The sequence below is a fragment of the Pan paniscus genome, chromosome 15 (assembly GCF_029289425.2).
Source record: "Pan paniscus chromosome 15, NHGRI_mPanPan1-v2.0_pri, whole genome shotgun sequence".
Taxonomy (NCBI): Eukaryota; Metazoa; Chordata; class Mammalia; order Primates; family Hominidae; genus Pan; species Pan paniscus.
The window spans coordinates 21,967,297-21,988,550 of record NC_073264.2 but is presented as its reverse complement, the minus strand read 5'-3'; the positions used below and the strand labels follow the sequence as shown (position 1 = coordinate 21,988,550).

Here is a 21,254-nt window from a genome sequence, read left to right as displayed (position 1 = left end):
CTCAGATTAACTGGTAATAATTGCACTTATTTGTGAATACACTAAAGACCATTGAATCGCACACCTTAAATGGGTGAATTCTATGGTACGTAAATTTTATCTCAATACAGTTGTTTTTTAAAAAAGAAACTGAAGACATTATGTCTTTATATAAACAAATATGAATTTAGTAAATCTACTTACTAAGTCTAAAAAGCTTACATATTCCACTCTTAAATATTCCACTCAAGTATCTCTAGGACGTATTTTTCAGATGGCCCCATTGTGATTCCTGGTCAATCTGACCAAGAGGGAGATCGGGGGTAGGAAAGCCAAGTGCCAAATGCAGCCCTCCTCAAACCAATTACCTTTCTGCCTGTCTCACCGGAGCCTTCCATGTCCTGATCTAGTCCCACCAGTTGTGACAACGACTCACGAACATGCCTAGTACTTTTTGCAGCTCTGCTTTGCCTCATCCTGATGTGAAATCCTCTTCCCCTGCTTCATCCTTCAAGACTAGGCTCAGTTTTCTATAAAACTTTACCTAATATTAAGTATCCATCACTTTAAGCAAAAGAAAAAAAGAAAAAAAAGCTTTCCCTAATCTACCCAATTCTCACTGTTCGGTGTATACAATCAATCCCTCCTTTGAGCTCCCACATGTGACTTGTACTCATTTTGTACAAGCTTTATACAACAGTGGCTTTGTAAACGAATCTTAAGATTGTAGGGCAAGGCCAGGCACAATGGCTTACTCCTGTAATCCTAGCACCTTGGTAGGCTGAAGCAGGAGGATTGCTTGAAGCCAGGAGTTCAAGACCAGCCTCAGTAACATGATGAAACCCCATTTCTACCAAAAAATACAAAAATTAGCCAGGTGTGGTTGCATACACCTGTGGTCCCAGCTACTCTGGAGGCTGAGGTGAGAGGATCACTTTAGCCTGAGAGACGGAGGTTGCAGTGAACTGAGATCACACCACTGCACTACAGCCTGGGTGACAGTGAGACCCTGTATCAAAAAAAAAAAAAAAAAAAAAAAAAAAGGAGACAGAGCCACTCCAAGATGCTTTTTCTTTGTGTTGGGCAGTTAAGTAGGTCAGTTACCAAACAAAGGATAATTTGAAAGTTCTCCAAAGCAGCCTGTGCAAAATATCTCTTCCGTATTATACCACTAACAACTAAAATGTTGTCATTACTAGAGGCTCATCCAGCACTGGTCTTTCTCAAAAGGCACACAGGCCTGGGAGGGCAGTGTGGTTTTGACACATGCCAGCCAGCTGAATGCAAGTTGATAAGCAAAGATAATAGTGCGGTGAGCCAACAGGGGGGAAATGCCTGGAGGCAGTATCACAGGGAGGTTCTGACCAAGCACAAGTGAAGAGAAAGACTGGAGCCCAGAAAGGAAGAGGAAGGAGAGAAGGAGGCACTCAAAGAGAAGCAGAGTATGAATCAACTTCACAGGTTTGCCTGGGGCTGGCAGCAGAGAAAAGTGTTTGCCACTGCCTTGTCAGCATGGAGTGAATGGAGAGTGTGGCTGCAGATGTTAGAGAAGAGTAGGAGAGAAAAGGCAAACAAGAGGAAATATAATTAGGGCTTTGGTAAGGAAGTGGGAACTAAGGAAGAGGCTAATCAGTGAACTAATTCAGATATGATCAAATAAACAGGAAATTCAACAATCAGAAGGCAAGGGAGAGAGGCAGGACCAGCCTGACGGAAGTGGCCATCAGGTGCCAGAAGTTAACTTTTCCTTACCATCTCATAACCTCTTTCCACCTCACCTTTCATCATTTTGCCCTTCTTCATCCTTTGCTGCCCTCACATACTATCTCATCTCAGTTCCTAACTACTTGTCTGAGAAGCAGATAGTCACACAAGACATGCGATCTCACATCCTTTCATGTCAATCTTGGTCTGTGCCCCAGCCCGATACCAAGTTACACAAAAAAATGAAATTATTTCATCTTTCTCTTTATTCTGACAACATTATGACATTAAATAAAATCCAAGAGGTATTGGATTAGTCCTTGTTTGGTCTCTGGTGATTTAGATAAGGCAGAACTGAGCCCCTCGGAATGTATTATCTCAAAGAGCTAGTAGCAGCTACTATGCAAAGTTCTAAGGCCCGAGTCAAATCCTGGGCATCTCCACAGATGTGTGGTAGGGCACGGGCTCCAGCTCTTGTGTAAGAAAGAACAGGAATGAGAACAGCTTTATTTTGTAGCGCCAAGATCTCACTATGCTCACACCTGTAATCCCAGCTTTGAGAAGAGGATCTGGCACCAGAAGGGTCTGGTAGAAGAAAGTGGGAAAGGTGAAGGACAGGAATCTTTTCCTTTCTGCTACAACCTAAGGACAGAGGCACATGACTCCAGCAAGGGGCCAAAGAAGGTAGCAGCTACTTGGATCTTGTGTGGGAGATGCCAGACGACTCCAAGGCAGGTCAACTGGCTTTGTCAGGGAGTGGAATGCTGGCCATAAGAACGGAGACAAACTGTTCCAATTTCTGTGCAGCTTGTTTGCCAGCTGCTAATACTTCTTCATGGTTGGCCTTCTCCAGGCTTTCATAATCCATGATGACCTTGTTAGTGATGAGTGAGAAGCCAAAGACTCGAAGTCCACAGTGCCGTGCAACGATAACTTCTGGTACTGTACTCATGCCTGATAGTGAGAAAGATGGAAACCAACTGTCAGGATCCTCAAATAACTCTTTTCCTTGCCCTTTAGCCTCACTTTCAACAAGAATTAAAAATCTCAAAAAACATCCAAAGATGGCCGGGTGCAGTGGTTCACACCTGTAATCCCAGTACATTGGGAGGCCAAGGAAGGGGGATGTCTTGAGCCCGGGAGTTTGAGACCAGCCTGGGCAACATAAAGAGACCTCGGCTCAAAAAATAAATAAAATTAGCCAGGTGTGGTAGTGTACGCCTGTGGTCCCCGTTACTCAGGAGGCTGAGGTGGGAGGATTGTTTGAGCCCAGGCAGTAAGAACTGTAGTGAGCTAGAGATGGTGCCACTGCACTCCAACCTTGGCAACAGAGCAAGGCCCCACCTAAAACAAATCCAAAGAAGCAGCTAAATTATCTTCTGTATTGCCTAAAATAAATACACATTTCTTAAAATTACCAATACAATCCTTCATTTCTATATTTGTGGCAATTTTGAACTCAATCCTAATGATAGAGTTCCATCTTCCAGCTAGAGGTACAGAAGGTGGCTATAGTGAATTTTTTAGAATTCTTAGAAACAGTCATCAAATTGGCCAGGCACAGTGCGTCGTGCCTGTAATGCCAGCACTTTAGGAGGCCAAGATGGGCGGATTACCTGAGGTCGCGAGTTCAAGGACCAGCCTGGCCAACATGGTGAAACCTTGTCTCTACTAAAAATACAAAAATTAACCGGGCGTGGTGGCACACATCTGTAATCCCAGCTACTCGGAAGGCTAAGGCATGAGAATTGCTTGAACCCGGGAGGCGGAGGTTGCAGTGAGCCGAGATCATGCCACTGCACTCCAGCCTGGGCAACACAGCGACATTCCGTCTCAAAAAACAGTCATCAAATCATGGATAGATCATTCATTAGCACTGCAGCTGTTAACCCCTTGGTGCTTCGTAGGGAGATTTGATGCTACACCAAATCTCACCAGTTTGTATTTCAATAAGTCAGTTTAATTCACCCTTCCCTGAAATCAGATCCTCTCAGTCCAATGAGGCCTGTTATTTCCTACTCCTTCCCCTTCCCATTTTGCTAAACCCCTTCCTCTTCAAGCTTCCAGCCAAATTCCCTTTCTCACCAACAGCGTCTGCTCCCAGCTTCTGCAGCACACGACATTCTGCCACAGTCTCAAAGCTGGGGCCTGCCACCATCACATAGGTGCCTTCCTGTAGCTCACGTTGCTCCCCCATTTGTTTCCAGGTACTGAGAGCCCTCTGCCTCATAGTCCGGTCGTAGGCATCAGACATGGCAGGGAAACGATCTCCAAACCTAGGACACAGGTTGAATTATCTCACATAAACGGAATTTAAAAAATTCTCCCACAGCTCCTAGAGAAGTCTTTAAATCCTACCCACCTAAAAAAAACGGAGTAACATACATACCTTTCATCATTGGGCCCTCTGAGAGGGTTCTGACCACTGAAACCAGGTAGGTTGATATGGTCACGGATCAGCATGATATCTCCAACCTCAAACTTGGGGTTCAGCCCTCCTGCTGCATTGGTGACTACCAGGGTGTCCACACCCAGGAGGTGGAAAACCCTCACTGGGAATGTCACCTTCGAAGCAAAAGATCAGAAAAAAATTTACAAAATTTCATTAATTCAGCTACACTGAAATGCATGACATACATCGTGAAAGAAAAGGAAGGAGAGGACCAAAAATCCACCTAGCCCAGATAGCTAGGTAGCGAAAGAGGCTAGATAGTTCTCTCCTGCCTCTTCCAGATCCAACCGGGCCTATCCCCCTGACTTACCTTCCAGAGTGGGTACCCTTCATACATGTGGAACCTGCCCTGCATCATCACACAGGCCCTGCCATTCAGGAATCCAAACACCAGTCGGCCAGCATGACCTGGCACTGTATACAAAACAGAAAGAGAAATGAATGGGATTATATTTTCATGCAACACATATCCATTGAGCACCTACTGTGAGTTACTCGCTCTGCTCAAAATGTTAGGTTGTAATTAAGTAAAAGACTCATTATTATCTCTGCTTTCAGAAAGTTTAAGTCTGGTGAGAGAGCCAGGCATTACTCATAATTATACAAATACAACCCGAGATTAGAGATATGGGGTGTGTTCAGCATGTTCAGCATGAACACACAAAGAAGGAAGGGCTTTTTAAAGAAATTTCAAGATAATACAAGCCATACTGCCAGAGAGTAAAAAGTGAGCAAAAAAAGTAGATACTCAGAAATTGAAGATTAAATACTACATGTTCTCACTTATAAGTGGGAACCAAATGTGTACATATGGACCTACAGAGTGAAATAATAGGCACTGGGGACTCGGAAAGGTGAGAAAGTGGGATGGGGATGAGGGATGAGAAATTACCTAATAAGTACAATGTTCACTGCTCAGGTGATGGTTACACTAAAGCACAGACTTCACCACCATGCACAGTATATCCATATAACAAAACTGCATTGTACCCCTGTAAATCTATAAAAATTAAAATTAAAAATAGGCCAGGTGCGGTGCCTCACACCTGTAGTCCCAGCACTTTGGGAGCCCAAGACAGGCGGATCAAGAGGCCAGGAGTTCAAGACCACCCTGGCCAACATGGTGAAACCTCATCTCTACTAAAAATACAAAAATTAGCCAGGTGTGGTGGTGCACGCCTGTAATCCCAGCTACTCGGGAGGCTGAGGTGGGAGAATCTCTTGAACTTGGGAGGTGGAGGTTGCAGTGAGCCGAGATCACAACACTACACTCGAGCCTGGGTGACAGAGCGAGACTCTGTTTCAAAATAAAGTGAGTACAGTGAATGCAGTAATTACAGACCTCTTCAAATTTTTCAAAGTTCTCAAAACATGTATTCTTATCTATTGCCCTAACTTAATTACCTGCCTCCTCAGTCCAGCAAGCAAGCTCATAGTATACTTACTCTGGCTTCTTAAAGAAGAGGCTACTGAACAAGGGGGAAAGAATTTGAAAACATGCAAGTCTCTTTCCTTATGACCCAGGGAACAGTCCTATGGGAACACATGCCCATGGAGGGGTGCGTGGGAGTGCAAAGATAACTCCCCACAGACATAACAGCCATTATTACCATTTCTCTTATCTGGCAGTCTCTTCTAATAGATGGCCAACCTATCCCTTAGGGAATGGGAGAGGGACCAGAACCAAGAGGAAGAGCTGAGAAATTCTCAAAGATAGAGGAGCTTATGCAAAAGAACAAAACAAAACAAAAACAGTAATAAAGTTGACAAAGGAAACCCAAGTGGAGTATAAAAAATAAACATGTTGATAAGCTTAAAAAAACGAACCCACTTATCATTTAATGCAGTGCCCTTCTCACTGGGGGTAGGAGTGGCCAGTGGAGCCAGCGTCACTACTATCTCCCTTAGAGAAGTATGCCCTTCACACACCCTCTGTTAATATTTCCCTCACCTTCTCCCTCTGCTCTCCCAGTCTTGTGTCAAAGAGTTTAAAAAAATAGCTATTAAAGGTCTTTTCCTGCTGATAGGTCTTAAAAAAAAATTCTTAACTCTCCAGGGAAAAGAAGATAGAAATCTTAAAAATTAATAAATAAACCAACAGAAGTTAGTTATTTGAGAAATTACGTAAACCAAATAAACAACCCTTGCCCTTTACTTGGCCCCTGTCACCTGGCCCTCTTCTGAGTCTTAGCCTCAGTCCACTGACACACACATGCCCTGTCTCTTATGAGATGTCTGCTAGAGGAATCTCCTAAAGTCACTCTGACTCATGGTGGGCTTTTCTCCTCTCTTACAACATTTGTCTTCAGTGAAATGCTAGGTCAAGGAGTAGAAACATGGGCCTCCTTGGTTGTGTTCCACAGAATTCCAAGAACATCCCTCAGTCCCATTCCCCACTTTCGCTTGCCAGTACCTGTACTTCGGGGAAAGTTGGGGATTTCACTGTAGTCAAAGATCTGGGCCTGAGTTAATTTATCAGTCAGACCTCCTAATCCAGAACCACAGATTATTGCAACTTGAGGTCGGTGCTTAGTGTGAGACAGAAGCCATTCTGCAGTGTTCTTATAATCTTCATATGTGTATCTGGGGGAGAAAAAATATCAAGGTGAATTCTGCTCCCATTCCAAGGGCATCACAGACAAATGACCTTCGGTGCAAAAAGGCTGGCAGGTATACTGAGGCAGCAGGGACGGAGAAGCTGGCACAGAGGGAAAGGCCATACTATGCTCTCCCATCTACTCAGCCACCCTTCTTTCTGAATCAAGCCCACTACAAGTCTGATATGAAACTACCTCCATTCTAGAGCCTGGCAAAAGTTAATAAAGCCTGTTTCTACTAACAGACCCAACTCCAGTGTTGGATCCACTGAACACTGGCAAGCTGCATACTTATCCTTATGACAAAGGTTTAGAGAGGAAGGGGCCAGAGTCTACAGGGAAGTGCAAGGAAATAATCAAATTAGGGAGGGTAAAAGGGCTTGGCCAGGAGAGAGCCCAAGAAGAGTACTCAAAATGGGATTAAGCCCTTCCTGAGGGTGATGCCCACCTAGTAAAATCCCCCTTATTACCTTACCTATTCCCCAAAGACATTCAAAATGTAATTAAGACCAACTACTATGAAGGCAGAGATAAACTCAAATTTCCTTTTGAACCCTCATCCCTCCAGTTCCTTCCTCAGCCAAAGACTTAAGGGCTGCATTTCTTTTTTGTTTTAACCAATAAAACACAATGGGACCACCCCTGGTAGAGGTCTACGTGCCATTCTTAGCTCCCTGGATCACAAGGGGGTTAATTCCAGACAAAAAACTAGATAAACTGCTGTACAAAAAAGCAGACCCAGTCCACAGTACTGGTTGTCAAAGGTTAAACCAGGACTGACTACACAAATTCTCAGCAGAAGCTTGTTAGAAAAACAGATTCTGGCACTCCATCCTGGTGACAGAGTGAGACCCTATATATAAAAAAAAAAAACAAAAAAAACAACAAAACACACACACACACACACACACAAAAAACCCACAAAAAACAGATTCTGAAGCCCATGTAATTTTGATTTTAAAACCAGGTTTAGGGGCTGGGCACGGTGGCTCATGCCTGTAATCCCAGCACTTTGGGAGGCCGAGGTGGGCGGATCACGAGGTCAGGAGATCGAGACCATCCTGGTTAACATGATGAAACCCCGTCTCTACTGAAAATACCAAAAAAAAAAAAAAAAAAAAAATTAGCCGGGCGTGGTGGCGGGCGCCTGTAGTCCTAGCTACACGGGAGGCTGAGGCAGGAGAATGGTGTGAACCCGGGAGGCAGAGGTTGCAGTGAGCCAAGATCGCTCCACTGAACTCCAGCCTGGGAGACAGAGCGAGACTCCGACTCCAAAATAAATAAAATAAAATAAAATAAAATAAAACCAGGTTTAGGAATTGCTGGTCTGGAGGGAAGCAGAATTCGACCTAGATTCTAGTCCCAATATTGTCTTTTTAGGCATGTAATTTGTGCTTTAAATTATTTTCTCAGGTATAAACAAGGGATGTAAATTGGCTCCATCTACCTTATAGGCTCAATCTGAAAATGAATTGAATACTTGCTAACAACTTCCAAAGACCTATGGCTCTGTTACACAAAGTATTTGAACCTTTCTCCTGCTTTCCACCTGCCTGTGGTCTTCTTCCTGTCCTTCCCCCTCCCTGCCTCCTCCCAGTTTCCTTTCTCTCCACCGAGGATCTTTGCTCTTCAGAAACCTCAGGGCACTTACCCAGAACCCCTACACTAGCAAGAATCAACCCGTGTTACTTTTCTCCCAGTTCCAAGTCCAGTTCTCTCACATCCATCTGGGAAGACCAAACGTTGCTTTCAGAGGTGGCAATGAGGTGTGACAGAGCTGAACATAACTAACCAAGCTTTCACAGTACATTTTTTACTTCGAAAGCAGAGACCGGGAAACCAGACATGATTGCACAATACACCAGGCTACCCTCAGGGAAGCAGTTGGATCAGGTAGGTTGGGGGCTGGTCAGCGGAGCCACAGGACAATGGAGAGAAGCAATTAAGTTGGTAAAATGTTAATCAAATGGCATCCCCAAAAGGCGCAAAGGAAATGAATGTGTGAAGCTGCCGCCACATGGCATGTCTAGCTACATCTCATAGCACTTCCTCATTGGCTATCAGTCCCCGCAAGAACACCCTGGCTCCCTGGGCATCCAAAAACAACTGTGATGCCTAATGCAGGTCACTTGGACTGGGATATCCAGGACCCAAGCCGAGAGAAGAGTTTTCAAAGGCGTGGGGTGGGGGAAGTGAGCAGAGGACTGTTGCTCATTTCGGTGACTGATTTCCGTCTCCACTTAGCAGTCAGTTCCCACCGAGTTAATCATACTTCCAGTCTGGAAGGAAGGGAGGAGTGCAACTGGCAAAGGAGGTGAGTAATCTTGCCTCTAAAGGAGGAACTCCGAATTTGAGCACCAAAAGTACCTCGCAGCTTTACCCAGACCCTAGCATGGGAATTTATGAAGAGCGCAGGGGGTGAGGAGACCTCCTCCTGGTATGGAGTGAGGGATATATACATATACTCACTCTCCACTTGTTCCCCTAACACACACACGGAGACACACAACGGCTGCTTTTACGGAGTAGCTTAGACCGCACCAACCTGTCCCCTTCCTGCTCCGGTGGCGCCACCCCAGCTCGATTCCCGCGTGCGTCCCTGCCCGCGCTGGCTGCCGCATGACTCTGCCGCCTTGCTCCCGACACTAGGCTCAGTGCCAGGCCTCTCTGCATCCCCCGGGCGCTCGCTCCCTCCCCCAGCTCCCTCTGGGCCCAGTGTGCCAGGTTCCCGGGTCTCACAGCACCTGCCCCTCCCCAAGGGTCCTGCGGGCCTGGTGCCCTCCTCACCCGTTCTCCATGGTCTCGCAGACGCCCTCTCGATGAGCCTGCTCCGGTGTGCTCCTATCCGCTCCGATCCGCTCGGATCCGCTCCGCTATGCTGAACTGAGCAAGACTGCCGGGTCTGGTTCGCACAGTTGGCTCACTGTTCTAGCTCTGGCTTATATCCCTTGCCCTGGAGTCCCCAGCCAATGGCAAGCGAGCACGCGGGCCGGCCCTGTCTCCATGGTGACACACCCTAATTCAATCGGCTGAACCTGGGCTGTAAACCTAATCAGAGTTCTTCCCAGCCCTAAACCTTCTCCCCCGGGGCGGGCGGGGGGAGCCGGAGCGCACCCAGCATTTCATCTCCGTACCCATTCCAGTCCGCAGGGCAGGAGTTCCCAGCAAGAAGGCCTATGCGGAAATAGGGCTAGAAGTAGGGAGGAGAGCCCCCAGCCCTCTCCTTGCAACATTATGTTGTTGCTGTGTCAATAGCAAACCGTGAGAGATTCAAAAAGGAAAAATTTCATACCTTAGATTGTACAACCCCAGAATAAAAATGAAGCGAGCCTGTGTCCGAGTTGCTCCCTGGACAAGGGAAGCTGGGTCGCCCCCGGCAACAGTGCTAACTTGGAGGATACAGGGTTTAGGAGAGCACATCCAGGCCCAGACAGGGAGAATAAAAAGTTCTCAGGCAAGAATTCCGGGGTCCTAGATGCCGACAGAAAGGAGAAAGGATAAGGATGGATTTGGTGGGTAGGGACACAGATAATCCCTTGATCTGCGCAATATTGATCCAAGCAATTCAGGTAACTAGAGGACTCCTCCCACGAAGAAAATTCTGTTATCGGAATACACGGGTACCAGAATATAACATAAATAGCGTGTCTTTGGTAGAATACAACTATTTCTTCTGCCCACATTTAAAATTTAATTTTTACATTAAATTTACATTTTTACATTAAATTTACATTTAATTTTTAATTTAAAAAATTAAAAAAAATTTATATATAAAGGCCAGGCGCGGTGGCTCACGCCGGTAATCCCAGCACTTTGGGAGGCCGAGGTGGGTGGATCACCTGAGGTCAGGTGTCGGAGACCAGCCTGGCCAACAAGGCAAAACCCCATCTGTATTAAAAATACAAAAAATTAGCTGGGCGTGGTGGCAGGCGCCTGTAATCCCAGCTACTTGGGAGGCTGAGGCAGGGAGAATGGCTTGAACCCGGGAAGTGGAGGTTGCAGTGAGCTGAGATCACACCATTGCACTCCAGCCTGGGCAACAGAGTGAGTAGCTGTTTCCTGAGAACTTACTAGCACTTTGAAAATAACAATGCACACAAATTGAAAAAAAATTTTTGTTCTTAAATAACCACAAACAGTTACTTACGGGATATGTACATCTGTTTGGCGCTACTCAACTTCTCACATGCAGGAATCCAATGCTGCCACCCTCATTTTCTGTTCCATGCTGATTTTTACACAGTACTTTTTTTTTTTACTTAATACTTAATTTTTATCAGAGGGACCTTCTAAAACCATCTTTTGTAAAGATATGTTGTCTTTATATATATATATATTTTTTGAGACAAGGTTTCACTCTGTAACCCAGGCTGGAGTACAGTGGCACGATCTTGCCTCACTGCAATCTCTGCCGCCTCGGTTTGAGCCATTCTTTTGCCTCAGCCTCCCGAGTAGCTGGGATTACAGGTGCCTGCCACCATGCCTGGCTAATTTTTGTATTTTTAGTAGAGACAGGGTTTTGCCATATTGGCCAAGCTGGCCTTGAACTCCTGACTTCAACTGATCTGCCCGCCTCGGCCTCTCAAAGTGCTGAGAGTATAGGCACGAGCTACCACACCCGGCCAGATATATTGTCATCAAAAGGAATGTAGCACAATCTAATGTTCCAACTGTGAATCACCTCAGGTTAATAGGTCACACAGTGTTTAAGAAATATAAAATATTGCTGTGTTTCCTTTGAAAATTAAAAATATTCCACAATACCCTTGTGAGCTTGTACTTTGGCACAGAGTTTGGGAACCATGGCCCCATGCCACCTCATTCCTGAATCTATGTAGTGTAAATGAATGGGCTCTAATAAAACTACCTGTGTATGAATGCCATCTTCACCCCTTATTTACTCGTTGTGTGATTCTAGGCAAGTAAAATTCTTATTATGCTTCAATTTTTTCATCTGTAAAATAGCAATAATCGTACTATTTTTGCAAGGATTATACAGAATACCTTTTACATGTTTAGGTAAATGCCTGGCTATATAATAAGCACACATTAAATGCTGGCTATTATGATTAATCTCCATTGTCTCTTTCTCTTCTGTTCTTTCTAGACTCTCCTAACCATAAATTGAATCAAAATAAAAACTAGAGGTATATCCAGCCTATCAATACCAATGAATCCCACACTGTTCAAAACAGAAGGCACTAGCCATGTGTGGCTATTTAAAAGTAATAAAATTAATTAAGATGAAATATAATAAAAATAATTCAGTTACCTAATCATACTAATTACACTGTAACTTCTCGATAGCCACATGTGGTTAGTGGCTACCATATTGCATAGCATAATTACGTTTTTATGCTAGAGCACAGCACTGCTCTTATCTTTTATAGTCACTGCTACCTTGTATCCACATAAAAGAAACTGGAACTGTGCTTTATTATTTACTTTTAGGGTAAAAGAGTTCCTGTAGCATTCCTATAGACAGGAACCAGACAATCATCAATCTTAGGGTGATTAGAGTTCATTAATGCCTTATTACCTTTTCTTCTATCTTCTCATCACTTCTATCTTCAGAGGGACTCCTTGTCCAGGAACATACTTAGTAACACACTTACCCTCCACCCGCAAGATCAAGGAAACTAAAAAAAAGTGGCAGGAATAGGTTCTAAGTCACTCAGTATTGCCTTGTGGAACGTATTTTATTCCTGCCCTCTCAGCTGAGATCTTTTATTCTCTCTAGATCACAAGCTAAATATGCGGTTTTAAAAATATCTATCCCTGGCCAGGCACAGTGCCTCAGACCTGTAATCCCAGCACTTTGGGAGGCCAAGACAGGAGGATTACTTGAGCCCAGGAGTTTGAGACCAGCCTGAGCAACATGGTGAAGTCCCATCTCTACAAAAAATACAAAAATTAGCCAGGTGTGGTGGCATCTGTGGTCCCAGCTACTAGGGAGGCTGAGGCAGGAGAATCACCCGAGCCCAGGAAGTCAAGGCTGCAGTGAGCTGTGATGGCGCCACTGCACTCCAGTCTGAGTGACAGAGTGAGACCCTATCTCAAAAAATAAAATAAAATATCTACTCCCCTTATCACCATAATCTTTGGTCTTCCATTTTCTCCAATTACTGAAATTAAAACATTTTAGGGTTTTTCCCTGTTTTTTTTTTTGTTGTTGTTTTTTGTTTGTTTGTTTTTAGATAGGGTCTCGCTCTGCCACCCAGGCTGGAGTGTAGTGGCTCAACCTCAGCTCACTGCAGCCTCAATCTCCTAGGCTCAAGCGATCCTCTTTCCTCTGCCTCCCAAGTAGCTAGGACTACAGGCACGCACCACCGCATTCGCCTATTTTTTATTTTTATTTTTTTAGAGATGGGGTATCTTCATGTTGCCCAGGCTGGTCTCAAACTCCTGGGCTCAAGTGATCCTCCCACCTCAGCCTCCCAAAGTACTGGGATTATGGGCATGAACCAGCACATCCAGCCCTTCTCTTTCTCTTATAGGGATCACTTGTATTTCTCTTTTCTAAGAGTGAGACTTCCATCTGTGCCTCACTCAGTGGCAGGAAGAACAGAGCAGAGATAAAGGACTGGCCTACCACCCTCTATTCCAAAGACCTTGGCCCCTAGAAAGGGAAGCCAGGAATTCCCTAAAGGAAAGAGCAAAGAACTGAGGCCCAGGAAGAGCAAGGAGCAAATTACAAGGGAGCAAAGTCCCAATGTAATTAACGTAAATTAATTCTTTAAAACCAGGTCACACCCTACCCAATCCCACCCAACCCCCGGCAAACTACCCCTCGTCTTAGTTAACTCACTCTGCACATTACCAGAAACTTTCTGTGCCTTTGAAATGCAGTAAGGGATTGTGTTGTTTTCACACAGGTGGTAAATTACCACTTCAGGAAAGAGGAAAAAAGAAATAGGGCATGTGGAATATGTGAAAAAAAAGAAATCAGATTGGGACACTTTGGGTCATAGAAGCCAAGCAGATGTTTTCCACCCCATCCTCTGGCCATGTACACACTGTACTAGTTATCACTTTGTTGGAAATCTAAAGAAAAAAATGCTTTGAAATCTTCACAGTGTCTTTATATTCTATTATATAACACACTGAAGTGTGTTCCCCCAAATTCTTATGTTGACGCTCTAACCCTCATTGTGACTATATTTGGAGATAAGTCCCTTAAAAAGGTAATTAAGTTTAAATGAGGTCATAATGGTGGGGACACAATCCAATAAGACTGTTGTTCTCATAAGAAGAAGAGAGGCCAGGCAGGGTGGTGCTCACCTGTAATCCCAGCATTTGGACACCAAAGCAAGAGGATCACTTGAGCCCAGGAGTTAGAGACCAATGACCAGCCTGGGCAACATAGTGAAACCCTGTCTCTACAAAAAATTAAAATATTAGCTAGGCATGGTGGCATGCACCTGTCATCCCAGCTACTTGGGAGACTGAGGTGGCAGGATTGCTTGTGCCCAGGAGTTCAAGGCCGCCACAGACTATGACTGCACCACTGCACTCCTGCCTGGGTGACAGAGTGAGACCCTGTCTCTAAAAGCACAGAAAAAGAAGAGAAAGAGGAAGAGAAAGCAAAAATGTGTGTAGAGAAAAGGCCATTTATGCCACAGTGAGAAGGTGGCCATCTGTAAGCTAAGGAGAGAAGCCTCAGGAGAAAGCAAACCTGCCAATATCTTGATCTTGGGCTTCCAGACTCCAGAGCTGTGAGAAAATAAATGTTTGTCGTTTATGCTATCTGTAGTGTTTTTTATGTCCTAGCAAATGTTCTCAATCTAAGTGAGAAGATCCCACCCCATAGGTAAAAATCAGGCAATACCTGAGACACTCAATATTTACCAGAGATAATATTAAAATGACTTATCTGTATAATACAGGTACCAACCAATCAGAACCAATGGCACCATAAACAACCAATGCCAGCCACCCTGTAGTGCCCCAGCTGAATATCCTCCCTGCTTGCAACTGCAGCTAACAATATTGTTCAGTACCCAGCAAATTTATCCCAAGATGGGGCTTAAGTTACTTCATTAATTAATTAGAGAGCCATCTATCAAGCAGCTTCTATGTTCCAGGCATTTAGCATAAAAGGGGGCTCATCCCAAGCACCTTCTCTCTGCCACTTCTGTGCTTCTGCCCCTTTCAATCTACCTATCAAATTATTTGAATGTAAAATATTAGATCATAAGTCAGAAGATGGGGATTTAGAGCTCCATTTCAATCTGTCACTTAGCTTAAATGACTCCAGTTTACACAGCCTCAGTTTCCACATCTGTAAAATAAAGATATAGTCTTGCCTTCCCTGTCCACATCACAGTGGGTTCTGAAATAAAATGAATATAACTATGAATGTGCTTTATTGGCCGGGCACAGTGGCTCATGCCTATAATCCCAGCACTTTGGGAGGCCGAGGCGGGTGAATCACGAGTTCAAGAGATTGAGACCATCCTGGCCAACGTGGTGAAACCCCATCTCTACTAAAAATACAAAAATTAGCTGGGTGTGGTGGCACACACTTGTAATCCCAACTACTCGGGAGGCTGAGGCAGGAGAATCGCTTGATCCCGGGAGGTGGGCAGAGATCACACCACTGCACTCCAGCCTGGCGACAGAATGAGACTCTGTCTCAAAAAAAAAAAAAATGCTTTATTAACTGTGAGCAAGTTCCAAATATTATGATTACTTTTTGCATTTTTCTGCCTATTGATCTACTCAACACAGAGCTCAGATCCTAGTTATCCATGCACAATACTCATTTTTCTTTATGTTTTAGAAGTTTTCTCTGGCTGCTCTAGCTAGAAGTGATCTCTTTTTTTCTTGAACTTGAATTACATTGTTTAATTCTTTTATTATGAAGCATGTGTTGTATCATGAATTTCTAGTATTGATATTTTTCCATGTAATAAAATACTAGTGCTGATTTTTTTTTTTTTGAGACAGGATCTTGCTCTGTTGCCCAGGTTTAGATCATGGCTCATTGTAACCTTGAACTCCTGGGCTCAAGCAATCCTCCACCTCAGCCTCCCAAAACACCGGGATTACAGGCATGAGCCACCACTCCTGACCTGATATGTTATACTGTCAATGTTTACACTATTCTGTCTCCCTACCCAGAGTGTAAGCTTTTTTAAGGAGTGTCTTTCACAAAGTGTAGATATTTAAAAAATATTTTTAGGACAGTTTTTGGAATATATGTGTAACTAGGGCGCAAATAATGGATCCTACTCCAACCCCAGACAATGCTTGAGCGTCTGTGTGCCACAAACAGCAGAAAAAGCAGCAGACTGGCCTCCCACTATGGAGCTACAACCTCTTCCCTATTTTGTATCTGGAGCTTCCTTAGTTCTTTAAGTGTCTGTTAGGGGCTCTTATCTAACTGGTCGAAGGTTACTAGCTTCCAAGTAGAAGCTGGCCTGAGAAAACCCTGTCTAAAAAAATCAGGACCTAGGTGAAGTCTCCAGCCCCTGTAGCAGCCAAGTGCTGGGACATCTGCAGTTCCTTTGTTATTACATATTTGGGGCTGGCTGTACTTTCTTTGATGCACTTCCTTTCTTAGTGGAGAGTCTGCTAGCCAAATTGATAATGGACCTCCTCGGGGTTTATTGTTTTTATCAATTCCTTGTTGCTTCCCATATTTAAAGCAGTCCCAGTTTGGGCTATGACTTGGGAAAAAATCCAGGTGTGGTTCAGGCGCCCATAAAGACCACACGAGACTTCAGGTAGGGGAGGAGGCACTGCCCCTTTGCTGGAAGCAAAGTTGAGACAGGTCTAAAGACTGTCCCATCTGTCAAATAAGGTGACGAAAATAACCTTGTATTTGATTAATCCAATCTACAGACTTGTGCGTATGTTAAAGGTTGGCAGTCATAAAATTGAGTAAAGGCACGGTGGCTTGTCCCTGTAGTCCCAGCTACTGGGAAGGCTTAGGCGGGAGATCAAACTCAGGAGTTTGAGTCCAGCATAGGCAAGACCCCATCTCTATTGAATTTTTTTTTTTTTTTTAGTAAAACGATGAAATCTTCTAGTAGTGGAGACACTAATGAAAAGATAATTTAACAATTTGATCAGCAATGGGGAAAGACGGGGCTCTGTAAGGACAGCTTCCAGGAAAACCCAGTCTTGTGTCCTGTCCTGAAAGTGACTCTAGCGACAAAGGCTGGAGTGATAATCTTAACTTTTTAATCCATTTCCTTCTGGTACCTCATTACTCTGACTTTTTAAAGGTACTTCTTTGAGTAGAACAGCTAACTTTGTCTACTGTTCCCCACCGTCCATTTTCTCCCCGCTCAGAAGATCCCAAGCTTCCGCACTGCTTTATTGCACCCGCCCAGCCTCCTTTAAAATGCATAAGCCACGCCCCCCATGTTCTGGCGCTAAGTTCGGGCCAATGCAGTTGCGCCGCTAGGATCACAGGACGAAAGAAGGAAAGTCACCAGCCAATAGGAAACCAGCTATAACGCAAAGCCGGAGAAAAGTGTTTTAGTGGTGTCTTTGAACCAATGAGGAGCAGAGCAACAGGGACCGCGCAGCTTCCATAAACACGTGACCAGTTGAGCAGACGCAGCCTAGCCCTACCTCCTGGTCTGGAGGTAGCGCGATGGGCGTCGCTCCCAATAGCTTGCAGAACCTCTAGTCACGTGCAGGTTTTGCAAGCCCAGCAGCATCTGGCAGGTCATGTGACAGTTGACGTTTGTGCGTCGCTCCCCAATGGAAAAGGAGAGCTGCCTTCACAGGACCAGGAATTGGTTTATCTACGCGAATAATAGCATGACCCGGGCGGGGATAGCCTATCACGTGCTGCTAGACGGAACGGGGCGGGGCAGGCCACTGGTTGCGGAGTGAGCTGGGCGCGCGGCGCGCAGGCGCCCTGGGGACCCGGTAGCGGCGGTGGCGGTGGCGGCGGTGGCGGCGGCTGCGGCGACGGCAGAGGCGAAGGGAGCCGGATCCCCGACCTGAGCGGGAGGCGGCGGTGGCGGCCATGGCGGCAGATGGAGAGCGTTCCCCGCTGCTGTCTGAGCCCATCGACGGTGGCGCGGGCGGCAACGGTTTAGTGGGGCCCGGCGGGAGTGGGGCTGGGCCCGGGGGAGGCCTGACCCCCTCCGCACCACCGTACGGAGCCGGTAAACATGCCCCGCCCCAGGGTAAGCCGGGGCGGGTCCGAGGTGCTCCCCGGGGTACTCTGAAAGCCGGGGAGGGGGCGGGACCGAGGGCGGAGGCGGGTCCCAGTCGCCAGGTGCGGGACTGCTGCACCTGTGACTGGGCGAGGCTTCCTTCCCTCCGTAATCGCGACCACAGCCTAGGGACGGAAGGGGGTTCTGAGCAACCTGATAGAAGTGCCAATTATGAGAAGCCCTCCGAGCTTGGTCAGAGGGTTGAAGATCAGAAAGACTTCCCTACCACCGTGGAGCATCAGTAGGGGTGTAAGTGATCCCAGTCCTTCTATTTGCTTCCTCTCCAGCATTTCCCCCGTTTCCCGAGGGGCATCCAGCCGTGTTGCCTGGGGAGGACCCACCCCCCTATTCACCCTTAACTAGCCCGGACAGTGGGAGTGCCCCTATGATCACCTGCCGAGTCTGCCAATCTCTCATCAACGTGGAAGGCAAGATGCATCAGCATGTAGTCAAATGTGGTGTCTGCAATGAAGCCACCGTGAGTTATACATATCTATGAAATGGGCCCTGTTTCCTGGATCCTCTTTCTGATGTCTTGGTTCTAGACCCTGACCTTCCGGCTGTTAGCCAAGTGCTCTTGATGATACCCAGGTTTCAGTTCCAGGTGTCTCACACAGCCATTTCCCCAGAAGCCACTCACCAAAGCTAATGTTCACTTTCTCTCACTTTCACACCTAGCCTAGTTCCTATTTGCAAATCTCATGATATAGTCTTTCTTTTATTTCTCCTTCCTGGCTAGCACCTTATTTTTCTGATCTCATAAAGTGTTTTTGGAGGGAAGTGGAGGGGATTGGGATTAGAGGTTTGCTTGCTGATGACCCTATTATTCTCTAGCCAATCAAGAATGCACCCCCAGGGAAAAAATATGTTCGATGCCCCTGTAACTGTCTCCTTATCTGCAAAGTGACATCCCAACGGATTGCATGCCCTCGGCCCTACTGGTAAGAGGCATAAGGTGGGGAAGGGCCTAAGTGGGGAACTGGAAAGTCAAAAAAGGATGAGCGTATACAGAGAATGTAAAGGTGAGAGAGCCTAGTGTTTATTTAGGAGAAAAGGCTTTGAAGCATGTGCCTCAGGAATGTTATAGCTGTCTTTCTCGTTTATCAATAAAAATATTGAGATGAAATGATGTCGTTTCGGAGAATAGAGAGCCTTGGGGACTGGGTGTGTTATCCTGAGGTCGGAGGGGAATTGGGGACCTGAAGTTTAAACAGTGCTCTTTCTTTCTCAAGGATTCTTGAGGGTATAAAGTTAGGGGACAGAGTATCTTAAGTACAGAGAAGTCGAGTGACTTAATAGACAGGGAGTGGGGGATGTGAAACAGGGACTGTGAAGATTTTTAGGATTAAAAATTTTTCAAACACAAGTTTGAAAATACAAGTCTTTTTCTTTTGTATAGCAAAAGAATCATCAACCTGGGGCCTGTGCATCCCGGACCTCTGAGTCCAGAACCCCAACCCATGGGTGTCAGGGTTATCTGTGGACATTGCAAGAATACTTTTCTGGTGAGGAAGGGGTATTGGGAAGGGGAGGGGAAAGGAGACTAAGAGTCATTTCGAGTATATTTCTTAGAGTAATGGTAATGACCCCTGAAAGGTCTGTCCTATGGGAACATGTTCTGCATCCCCACCCCAAGGTTCTCATTGAGGGGGACCCTGCTTGTGCTATTATTTTCGTTTTCTTTCTCCATAGTGGACAGAGTTCACAGACCGCACCTTGGCACGTTGTCCTCACTGCAGGAAAGTGTAAGTGATTAGGGATTGAGCTGGTTATTGATGTATGGAGTAAAAACTACAAGGCCATAGAAAGCATCCATTTCTATTTGCCTCCCCACAGGTCATCTATTGGGCGCAGATACCCACGTAAGAGATGTATCTGCTGCTTCTTGCTTGGCTTGCTTTTGGCAGTCACTGCCACTGGCCTTGCCGTGAGTACCCTTGCCCCAACCTCTTTCATTCTGCAGCCTCATCTCCATAGGCTAAGATTTGGGAAACTGCTACCCTAAAAAAAAGTGGAAGAAACTTGGGGGACTAGTTTGTTTTGTTTTAAGATATGGATGAGCTAAAGTGCAAAGTGGCTGATCAAACAGACTTTATTACTACTACAAGACTGAAAAACAGCCTTCCTTTCTCTGTAGGATGAGGATAGGACAGTGAAATTCTTAATTTAAGAGTTGCTATTTGCAAACCTGGCTCAGTTGTCAGATATTAAGAAAAACTGAGATACAGTGTGGGATGGGATGAGTATGTTACGCCTAAGGGAAGGAAGCTGATCAGCTCTGCCTTTAAGAAGGTCCCTGAGGGTGGCTACATGTGGATAAGGAACAAGGACTGAAGCGTGAGTTATTACTGTTCTTAGAACTAATAGGAGGTAGTGGAGACCAACATTAACCCCATCTTTCTTTTCTTCTCCCTCCTTATCTTCATCAGTTTGGCACATGGAAGCATGCACGGCGATATGGAGGCATCTATGCAGCCTGGGCATTTGTCATCCTGTTGGCTGTGCTGTGTTTGGGCCGGGCCCTTTATTGGGCCTGTATGAAGGTCAGCCACCCTGTCCAGAACTTCTCCTGAGCCTGATGACCCACAGACTGTGCCTGGCCCCTCCCTGGTGGAGACAGTGACACTACGAAGGGAGCTGGGGTAGTTAAAGGCTCCCGGGGCTTCTAGAAGGAAGCCAAGCAGCTGCCTTCCTTTTCCCTGGGGAGAGGTAGGAAGGAACCAGGCCCTCACTTAGGTTTGGAGGGGCAGATAAGAGCACTGCTGACCATCTGCTTTCCTCCAAGGGTTGCTGTGTCTAGGGTGAAGTAGGCAAAACGTTGCCCTTAAAACTGGGCCCTAAAGACGGTTCCAGGCTTGTCCTTCCTGTGTGCTCCCTGAGAGCCATTCCTGTCCCTTACACATTCCAGGGCAGGGTGGGGGTGGGTAGCCCTGGGGGTTCCCCTCCCTCTTGTGCACCATTAGGACTTTGCTGCTGCTATTGCACTTCACCAGAGGTTGGCTCTGGCCTCAGTACCCTCAGTCTCCTCTCCCCACATTGTGTCCTGTGGGGGTGGGGTCAGCCGCTGCTCTGTATAGAACCACAGGAACTGATGTGTATATAACTATTTAATGTGGGATATGTTCCCCTATTCCTGTATTTCCCTTAATTCCTCCTCCCGACCTTTTTTACCCCCCCAGTTGCAGTATTTAACTGGGCTGGGTAGGGTTGCTCAGTCTTTGGGGGAGGTTAGGGACTTATCCTGTGCTTGTAAATAAATAAGGTCATGACTCTACGCTTTTTCAGTTGTTAACTTGTGTGCATGAAAATATAAGGAGGAAGAGAATGTGTAGCCCCACGAAG

General features: G+C 45.8%; 2 protein-coding genes across 4 annotated transcripts; one reads left to right on the top strand and one right to left on the bottom strand.

Annotated features, from left to right (window-relative positions):
• Positions 1-1,926: 1,926 nt before the first annotated feature.
• On the bottom strand, positions 1,927-11,362 carry PNP (purine nucleoside phosphorylase). Of its 2 annotated transcripts, none has more exons than XM_055097403.1 (8): positions 10,880-11,362; positions 10,025-10,203; positions 9,520-9,731; positions 6,549-6,718; positions 4,446-4,549; positions 4,073-4,248; positions 3,769-3,959; positions 1,927-2,637 (listed from the first exon to the last, which is right to left on the bottom strand). In XM_055097403.1, exons 3-8 carry the CDS (start codon positions 9,528-9,530, stop codon positions 2,420-2,422), a joined length of 870 nt encoding a protein of 289 aa, XP_054953378.1. In that variant the 5' UTR covers positions 9,531-9,731; positions 10,025-10,203; positions 10,880-11,362; the 3' UTR covers positions 1,927-2,419. The 2 variants fall into 2 exon arrangements, with proteins under 2 accessions (XP_054953378.1, XP_008962364.1); XM_008964116.3 differs by having other exon boundaries at positions 9,520-9,727; positions 10,880-11,356.
• A 6,072-nt stretch (positions 11,363-17,434) lies between these two features.
• On the top strand, positions 17,435-21,186 carry PIP4P1 (phosphatidylinositol-4,5-bisphosphate 4-phosphatase 1). Of its 2 annotated transcripts, none has more exons than XM_003811732.5 (7): positions 17,435-17,861; positions 18,200-18,390; positions 18,747-18,853; positions 19,312-19,417; positions 19,605-19,657; positions 19,749-19,839; positions 20,342-21,186. In XM_003811732.5, the coding sequence occupies exons 1-7, from the start codon at positions 17,720-17,722 to the stop codon at positions 20,483-20,485; spliced, it is 834 nt and encodes a 277-aa protein (XP_003811780.1). In that variant the 5' UTR covers positions 17,435-17,719; the 3' UTR covers positions 20,486-21,186. The 2 variants fall into 2 exon arrangements, with proteins under 2 accessions (XP_003811780.1, XP_008962363.1); XM_008964115.4 differs by having other exon boundaries at positions 17,568-17,882.
• Positions 21,187-21,254: the final 68 nt, after the last annotated feature.

Excerpts from the sequence above, each read along its gene's own strand:
- PNP (XM_055097403.1), bottom strand. Across the intron at positions 4,249-4,445 it reads AAGGGTACCCACTCTGGAAG|GTGACATTCCCAGTGAGGGT; the intron begins GTAAGTCAGGGG and ends TTTGCTTCGAAG. Across the intron at positions 2,638-3,768 it reads GCTGGGAGCAGACGCTGTTG|GCATGAGTACAGTACCAGAA; the intron begins GTGAGAAAGGGA and ends TCTCACTATCAG.
- PIP4P1 (XM_008964115.4), top strand. The coding sequence starts at position 17,720 with ATGGCGGCAGATGGAGAGCGTTCCCCGCTGCTGTCTGAGCCCATCGAC. Across the intron at positions 18,854-19,311 it reads GCATGCCCTCGGCCCTACTG|CAAAAGAATCATCAACCTGG; the intron begins GTAAGAGGCATA and ends TCTTTTGTATAG. Across the intron at positions 19,418-19,604 it reads ATTGCAAGAATACTTTTCTG|TGGACAGAGTTCACAGACCG; the intron begins GTGAGGAAGGGG and ends CTTTCTCCATAG.